The sequence below is a fragment of the Mizuhopecten yessoensis genome, unplaced genomic scaffold (genome assembly GCF_002113885.1).
Source record: "Mizuhopecten yessoensis strain PY_sf001 unplaced genomic scaffold, ASM211388v2 scaffold10479, whole genome shotgun sequence".
Classification (NCBI taxonomy): Eukaryota; Metazoa; Mollusca; class Bivalvia; order Pectinida; family Pectinidae; genus Mizuhopecten; species Mizuhopecten yessoensis.
In genome coordinates this window covers 791,349-800,712 of record NW_018408567.1, presented here as the reverse complement: position 1 = coordinate 800,712, position 9,364 = coordinate 791,349, and the positions used below count along the sequence as shown (strand labels likewise).

The window sequence follows — 9,364 nt, the reverse complement described above, 5'->3', positions numbered from 1 at the left end:
ATTGGGCCTGTAGCATGCTGGGATGAAGGACTACCATGTTAGTTCAAATGAATGACCTTGATCCACTTTCAACCTAATGTCCTTGTTCGACAATCAAGGTCAGAGGCGTCATATGTTTAAATCTTTTAATAGGTTCTTATGAAATCTTAAGATTACAAGTGTTAGATTAATAACAGGTGAGCGATGCAGGCCCATTGGGCCTCTTGTTTGAATAGTCAAACCAGGTCTAATCACATTCCCATGATACTTGGGAGTTATCATAATTATACACTTTTTTGGGAGGGGGTATTGCCCATGAAGGTGTCAGATGATGTCAAGTCTGTATTGTCTATGTACATGTTTTTCTTTTAACCATTTTGTAAACCAGATTGGGTCATTGACAGTGAACATGTGTGAGGACGGTCGTCCAGAATTACTTGTGTCACAGCCGGGAGGCACATACGTAACACTTTACCATGATACTGAGGAAGAGGATGCTAACATTCACAAGTAAGCAACTGTGGCAGATAAACACTGGCTGTCCTTGCTCATGTATTTCCTGCCTCACTTCATTTGAACCCTACCACATAATGTGCCTCACTTTGAGTAGATCTCCTGCAGTCGCTCTCACTATGGACTCGATTCACTCTCACTTTGGTTATCATCCCTCAGTCATGGCCCTGTTTCATAATGGACATTCTCTTTAAAATACTGTTCTCTCTCACTGTGAACCTTGCTATGGTTCCTCCCTCTTTCTAGTTGGTAAGTAGTCTTCCTTCGCATTGACCTCCTCCATTTTCTCCTGCAGCAGGACGGTCAGGTCGTAGATCTTGACCTCCCCCCCCACTAACTGTTATTCCACAGTGTCTCATTGCATTTATTCCTCATTATATTCACTTCAGTGTCACCGTATTTATCTTTAAAACATGGTGTCTCCATGTATCAATGACCACTTTGTGTGTCAGGGTATTTGTCCACTAATATATTATCACAGCAGGACAAATAATTTCTTCAGATAGTCTGCCCCAATTTTGTACTTTCAAGTAAGATATGTTGTCATTATCATGAAAAATAAAATAAAGCCTATGAAACCAGACAAATTAGCCACATATATATATATATATTTACATTTGCGCTCCAACCTATATGCAAATTACAAGCAGAAATGCAATTCATTCGAGAATGAATTAAAGTATAAACTCTCTTGACGTAAAACGTGGTTTACTTATGATGTCATAGATTAACCTTGTTCAATGAGAGTCTTGTCGCTTCACTTCGGATAACATTGAGAATGCCCCTGTGTCAAACGCTCAAATGACTACGGTTAATTATTAGCGCCAATTTTATTTAAATATGGTTGTTGTTCCGCCAATGTCGTTTAAAGAACGACTCATATGCATAACGCAGTAAATAAATAAATTATTTAGGAACAAATAAATAAAATGAAACAATTGTTCTATAGTAAAAATGTAAATATATGGATTGAACAGCGTTTTTTAAATTATCGTGACGGTATGAACGCAAATCGGTCACATCCCTATTTAACATGCTTTATGCAATATGGATGTAACCGATTTGTGTTCATACCGTCATGAAAATTTAAAAAATACCTTTTAATCCCTATATAACCTTCTAATAGCATTACTTCCGATATGACTGCTCAGAACCTGTTCAACATCAAGACAATTGAAGATAATTATAAACACCTGTATTCAAAGTATTTTATCATTATTTAACTCGAGAAAAAAGGAAAATGGAACCGAGCTCCATAGTAGTCTATTCTGCTGTGCTGAGTCCTTATGTCTTAAAGTCTTCCTTTCAGTATACACGTATAGTTACAATAAATATTTGCTCTTTTTCCAGATTTCATCAAGAAAATGTAACTATCTTAACCATTTCACAATAAGAACCTTTATCCAAATGTAGCAGTAGAAACATTGAGCCTAATCTATTTTGTAGGTTTGAAAATGAGCGTTTAGGGATTTCCAGAACCAGGAACACTTCCATTTCTACTGAAATTGTTGGAGGCATTAAAAAGGGAATCCGTGGTGAGCCCTTTGAGGCCGGAACCTTCTACGCCCTGTGTACTCTTGATGGTAGCTTACCTTTGTTTATTGTATAAATGGTTATATATGTACCAATATATAAGACATTATGTTATCAAAAAAATATTTAAGTATCTAAATTCTACAGATTAAAGATAGGCTTTATGCTATTTCTGTAGCATGCTGGGATGAAGGGCTACCAAGTGTGTTCAAATGAATGACCTTGACCAACCTTCAAGGTCACATGGGTCAAATGTCTTAAAATCTTCACATTTAACACTTCTAATTCCTTAAAACTGCTCTGCAAACTTTACATTAAATATTAATGTCTCATATATGATGGCTTGTAGGAACCCTGCTGTTGGTGGAAAACAAACAGATTCTATGGTCGCTACAAGTGGATCACCAACTGTTCTCACTGACCAAACTGGACATTACAGTAAGTCTGGAGCATATGTAACAGCTTCGATGTATATCTATATCTATGCTTTCCAATTACTTTTCAAAAAGACCTGGGGCCGTATTCATGAAACCGTTCTCATGCTCAAGCATGGATTTTGTGCTCAAACCAACTTTCTTGTAACTCACTTAAAGCATGTCAAACGATTAAAAAAAAGTCAAATGATGACATCGAAAACAGTATTCAGCTTTATGTCTTGTATTTTCTTTCTCCAAATAATTGACAAAATAAGATTTTATTATTAAGTTATAACCGGAACTAGAAGTCATGCTTGAGCACAAAATCCATGCTTGAGTATGAAAACAGTTTCATGAATACGAGCCCTGTACAATTTACAGGGTGTATAAGTTTGTTTTAATTTTAAATATATAATCATATATTCATTTACATTATGTACATGTAAGAAGGATTAGTCTAATTAAAATATATAATATTATTTTTTTTTTATTTAAAGAGGATTGTGAACAGCCCAGATACTACTGTATAAGTCATTCTAAGTTTTTGTGTCTGTGCAAAAGAATGTAAAATAGTGAAATTTGTTGACAGGGTAACGGTAAGGAGGAGGTTGTGTGCTGTGCCTGGGATGGGCAGACCTACATTGTGAACCACACGAGAGATGTGGTCCGATATCACTTTGAGGAGAATGTCAAGGCATTCACCGCTGGTATGATATATTTATTCAGGTCATATGAAATACCAGGTGCCATGTATTATCCAACCATGATTATTAAACCAAGGTTGCTTTATGTTATAGGTTTCTTAACAGAACAAACATAAATATAATGGTATGTATAGTGTTTATGTTTTCTCCAACATTGGCTAGTCAGAGATTGATTTTATTGCTAGCAAATTCTTTTATTTCTTTCCAGCATCATTTAATTTTACAAGAGCATCTTCATCCTTACTCATGGAAATGTATTTCTGAATTGTGTAATTTTAATTTAAGAAAATAAAAGATTCACTGCTGACTTGATGAATCTTTACAAATGTCTTTACAAATGATTTTCTTAACTCATTGACCCCTGAAGACACATTTGAACCCTTCCAATTCAAAGGTTGGAAAAGTTCATTATGAAATTTCAGGGGTGAATGAGTTAACCTATTGAAATCGTTTATATGAGTTAACTGTTTGTATATTCATTGATTGAGTGAGAGATTTCATTTTGAATACATGCCTTTCTGAAGGCTCTTTTTATATAACAGATTTCACCTTCAGTGGATATTTGTTACTTGTAGGAATATGTCACATAATCTTTACCACAGTTACATGTTAGAAATGTACTCCTATTATGACTTGACTTCGGCACTGTCCAGGACAGTTTAAGTGTGTAACATTGTATCAGGATTACATATTAGTTATATATGTACTGATGTGATGAATTAATTTTACCCGTTCCAGGACAGTTCAGTGTGACCAGTAGTGATAATGTGCCCTGCTTTGTGTATGCCACCTTCAACAACAAGATCTACATCTATTACAACATTAGTCTGCCCCAGGTGGAGTCCACCAACCTCATCGAAGTCATGGATCGCATCCCAGAGACTCATCAGCTCCTCCAACAGCTCAATATCATAAGTAAGGGCAGGTCACTCTGTCACCTTTTTCATATGTTGTGTTTTAGCCAGGTCATTTTTTTAATTATCTATAACTGATTAAGAAAGTAATACTATATCGTTCATCCCTCATAAAAATATCTTGCTATATGTTAATTTGTATTATGCTTCATTCAATGTCCTTCTTTGAAAATTTGGAAAGATAATGGCATTGTGAATTATCTGTTGAAACAGCAAATCAGACTGAAGTTTTGAAGTACGATTGGTAGTTTAATCCTACTATGAATATATAGGAGAAATACCTTGTATTGTTGAATTGTAGTGAGATAATTCAGGATCAAGCGTGCTGTTTGAGCAACCTATATCACAACTTTGTAACCAGCTATTACAGATTAACCGATAGAATCACAATACACAGTGTTTGTACATTACAACGCAATTTGTTTAAGTGACAAAGGTTAAATAACTCGGGATATGTAGAAAATATTGGCAGGATGCGAATACAAAGCTAAATAATTTGCATGTCCTACCAATTCTTAACCGTTTCTCACCCCTATGTAACTTTAGTAGACTCTACCATGCATTGATATGGATGAGTCCATTATGGTCTACAGTGGTGAAAGGGTTAATAGACAAGACGAAGCAGATTGTATGATTCAATATACATATGTCAAGTGCAAATATGACTGTGTTAGCATTTGGATCCAGACATTCATAGATTATTGTGAAATTAATTATAATTTATTCCAATCAAATACTCGAATTTAGCAGAATGATGTTTTGACATTGGCAGTTATGTACATCAACTGATCATTATTGTTTTCAGATCCAGACACCAAAAAGCTAAGGGAAATATACCATTGGTGTTTATATGGAAAGAAGGCACAGACTTGACACCTGAGTATAGTGTAGGTAGTCATATAGAAATATATAATGTGCGTCATTCCTGGCTGAGTTACACTGCCGTTGGTTTACCTGGCGGGCTGACAAGGGATATGGAAGTCTGCAGTAAAGGGTCTTGTGCAAGAGGAAGAGTAGTGATGCTTGTTTTGGAAATGGAATGACAAATTGCTTGCCAAGGAATTTAATATGTTTGTTTGAGAGACATGACCTTGCATGAAGAAATTCATACCTATTTCCAGGAAATAGCTTGTTTCTTTAAAGGATTTCATTTTGACTTCGATAAAAATAACAGTTGTAAATATATAATTGTTTTTTACTTTAATGAAACATTTCTAGCAAGAAGAAGTTCAAATTTTATTCCCAAGTAATTGAAAAACTAATTAAGATTTTGTTTGGAAGAAATGGCGAATAACCCCTTGCATGCATGTAGTTAAATTGATTTAGAAGTGACTGATATATTGGTTGTAAGAACTTAAACCACTGTTTTTAATAAATATTATTATTTCACGTAAGGAAGTTAAGTTATTATTTCTTTGAAAAGGTTACATTACTATTATAGTATTTAGATAAGTGGGAAGGATATCACTGATAAATTTGATACTAACTCTTCATAAATTTAGACATTATCGTATTTAGTTAATTAAGTTAAAAGAGGAAAACAAAAGATAAAATGACCTGAACATCTATAACTTGAAAATGATTGTGGTTTGAATGCAAAGAAGATTTTTGTCAGACGTAATATATTTTAGAATTGTCCAAGCGTTTTGCATGACTGCTTTCCAAATAGCCTGCGGGGGGGGGNNNNGGGGGGGGGCTATAATGTCATTGGGCTAAATCTTCCTGCTTTTACTTCCATGTAAAGTGCATCATTCCAGGAATATTGTCGCAATATTTGCACATAGCAGGATAAAACACGCCCATTAGTGCGAATAGATGATGTTCTGAACAGTTATACCGGGGTACCATAGTCTGTCTCAAACAAAATCTATCCATAATATCATATGTACAATTAAAACAAGTTAAAAACTGTCAACTTACTGAAGGGTAGATGTTGAATGGTCGTCTGTCATGCGTTAACATTTCAACTTAAACTGAAATATTGTCAAAGGGATTTCATTGATACTTCATAGGAATGTTTCTGACATCTTCCTGACCAAGTGTTGTTGTTTTTCGGGGCGATCAGAAATCCAATATGGCCGCCACGCCCGCCATTTTGAAAAACTATTTCAAACTTATAGCCAAATTCTACTGGGCCGATTTAACTGAAACTTGGTAGGAATGATCAACTTATAGTCCTGACAAAGTGTTGCTATTTTTTGGGTCAATCAGAAATCTAATATGGCCACCACAGCCGCCATTCTGAAAAACTATTTCAAACTCAAAGTCAAGTTCTACTGGACCGATTGAACTTAAACTTGGTAGGAATGATCGACTTTGGTCCTGACCAAGTGTTGTTATTTTTCGGGTCAATCAGAAATCCAATATGGCCGCAACCGCCGCCATTTTGAAAAAAACTATTTCAAACTTAAAAGCAAGGTCTACTGGGCAGATTTAGCTGAAACTAGGTAGGAATGATCGACTCATGGTCCTGAAAAAGTGTTGTTATTTGTTGGGTCGATCAGAAACCTAATATGGCTACCATGGTCGCCATTTTGAAAGTAATTCTTTCAAAGTTAAAGTCCAGTTTACTGGGCCGATTGATCTGAAACTTGGTAGGAATGATCAGCTCATGGTCCTTGCAAATTGGGGGTTTTCTCCGGGCTGATCAAAAATCCAATATGGCCACTTCAGCTTTTGAAGAAAAACTATTTCAAACTTAAAATCAAGTTCTAATAGGCCGATTTAACTGAAACTCGGTCTAGGAATGATCAACCAATGGTCCCGTTAAGGTCCATGGGCCTCTTGTTATAAGTTTGCCTTCTCGATTCCAGTTGTGTCGCTTGTTACTTAATGATGATATTGCTGGATAACTGTAGAATCCGATCTGATGTCGCCGAGATTTAACAATTGTGTACAGCATAAGTATTTGAGCCTGAAGTCTGCCCTCAAGGAGGCTGCACAAATAAAGACTTTTTTAAAATCATCACAGTGACACTGCTGTACCTACTGAATTTCGAATTCGTCTAGGTTTAACAGACTACGTTCAGTTTGACATATTTCAATTTTTTTGACTTTGTTCTTTTGAGTATAAGTAAAGAAGAAAGACCGAAAACTGTCCATTCTGTGAGAGAATGGACAGTTTGAGGCTTTTCTCCTACTTTAAACACAGAACCGCTTTGTGTTAAGAGTTGTCAGCTGCAATTGGTGTGTATGCAGCGTGAGCTATGTGGTCATTCATGCATGAATGCATATTGTTAACCTACTGGACAGGTACGGGTAGAGTTACTATATTTGGAGATGCACATGATTTTCATGTCCAAATACTGATAAAGTGAATCCTGGGTATTTATCAGTCAGTCCAGCTTGGTCATTTGAAGTGAGAACATGCGATTCTCAGGAGACGACAATATCACTTTCAACATCATTTTGGAAGATTTTTAATGTAAAGACATGTCGATTAACATTACACATTGAACAGAAAATAAAAGTGAAAATTTACTGAAATGGCACTTAAATTGCATACATCATAAAACAAAAAGAAAAAATTCCTTAAACAGCGGGTAAATCAATTCAAACCTCAAATATCACCTAAACCAACACTGGTAGGTGGCAGTTAAATTTCAGGAAATGTATATTGGATTAATTCTACCTCCAAGTAGTAATCATTGTGTGTTAAGATCTGCTGGAGTATTCCCGAATCAAGATTTGCGTTTTTCTATTCCATCAATATACATATTTTAAAATAATTATTGGATTACTGTATTCCCTCTTCAAGTAAGTTTTACAGCATTCTGTTGAATTCTTTTGTTCTCAAAGACCTTTTTCCTCTATAAAAACAGTGATATTGACAGCTGGATTATTTCTGGATCAAATATAGCGATCTGTGGTGTACGTTTCAATGGATTATATCTATTGTTGATTTTTTTAACATATTTAAATTTACATATACAATGTACATAAAAAAGCCATATGTTGTTAATAATTGTGGATTTTCTTCGAAAATTTGCTGGTGCTTAAAATGTTTTTGTTACCTGTTACTGTCCATTATAAGGCCAGTAGCTGTCCGTTTTAAAACATAATAATGGAATGCTATAGGTACTTCATTGTACATTTTACTATATACAATGAGAACAAAGGATGATGTCATAACTGTGTTTTGAGATTTCAATATTATGGGATGCACTTAGTTTTTATTACAGCTAGCCTTTACATCGAATTGGCACCTTCCAGGTACCTTTAAACAACGAGATTTGTGAAATTGGCTTTCCTGTTGGTGGCGTTCATGTTTTTGTTCCAGGAAAGGTTGTTTTGAATGAGTACCGCCAACTACTTTTGTCCGTTGATATAGTATGTGGTGATCAGTGGCTTGGTCCTTCTGGTCATATCATTACCTCACACTTGTCCGAATTAAATGACATTTACTTTGGATTCCTAGTGATATCATACATAGGATTATTTGGCTCTTATTACCTTTTCTATCTGAATCCATGATGGTACATTGTAGTTGGTTAGGATGTTGTGACTAAGGAGATGGCCTATTAGGTTACTGTGGAAAATGTGTTCCTTCGGTTTACCGCAGGTCAGAAAACACTGGACGGTAGTCACTTACTTTGGTTTCTCCTCCTTTCTTGAATATAGGGTGTTGAGTTCGTCCGATCATCGGGATATCTTCATTGTCGATGGGTGCTTGAATACTCGGGTTAGCATGGGCGAGATCGCATAAACACCACAGAAGATTCTATACTCTATAAGATGTCGTCTCCTGAGTATTTCCACTCTTCCTCCAGAGTAATATTTTGATAATGTTTCGGTATGCTTACATACTACCAATTACCTTTTTGACATGCCCATTTCACTTAAAATAACCAGAAGAGACTTAATACCTAGCATTTACTACCAGACATCTTTCGCGCCAACCTATGTGTTGAAAACTGTTGGTATTTGTTCCTCTTCCTTAAGAAGTCTACTGTTTCTCACCATAGTTACATGAAAGATCTGCACTTGAACACGATGTTTTGCGTGAGTATCGCAATGACTACTTTTACCGGGAATTTCATCAGGTGATGAATATCGGCCACATATACCCGTCATATCCTGCTGTCCTCTGCAGATAATTTCCGCACTCCTTCTGACAATTTTACAAAATTTGATCTTGATTCCTTATCTTTGAAGATATCCTGCCGGCCAGTTTTCTTCTCTATAACTTCGTGACGCTAAACTGTTAAAGCCACTGAACATGAGAATAGCAAATGTTGTGGGTTGGACACTATTGGCACAGAACACAGACTGGATCCTCATTGATACCTAAACTCCCAGGTTTTTT

At 35.8% G+C, this 9,364-nt stretch overlaps 1 protein-coding gene across 1 annotated transcript in view; it reads left to right on the top strand.

Moving 5' to 3' along the window:
• LOC110460767 (integrin-alpha FG-GAP repeat-containing protein 2-like) overlaps positions 1–5,443 on the top strand; it is a 10,758-nt gene extending 5,315 nt beyond the window's left edge. The window contains exons 7-12 of the mRNA XM_021513883.1: positions 368–489; positions 1,939–2,075; positions 2,375–2,463; positions 3,031–3,148; positions 3,884–4,060; positions 4,865–5,443. Of these exons, the coding sequence (XP_021369558.1) occupies positions 368–489; positions 1,939–2,075; positions 2,375–2,463; positions 3,031–3,148; positions 3,884–4,060; positions 4,865–4,932 (711 nt within the window). The 3' untranslated portion in view covers positions 4,933–5,443. The remainder of the gene's footprint in view (positions 1–367; positions 490–1,938; positions 2,076–2,374; positions 2,464–3,030; positions 3,149–3,883; positions 4,061–4,864) is intronic.
• The last annotated feature ends 3,921 nt before the right edge of the window (positions 5,444–9,364 follow it).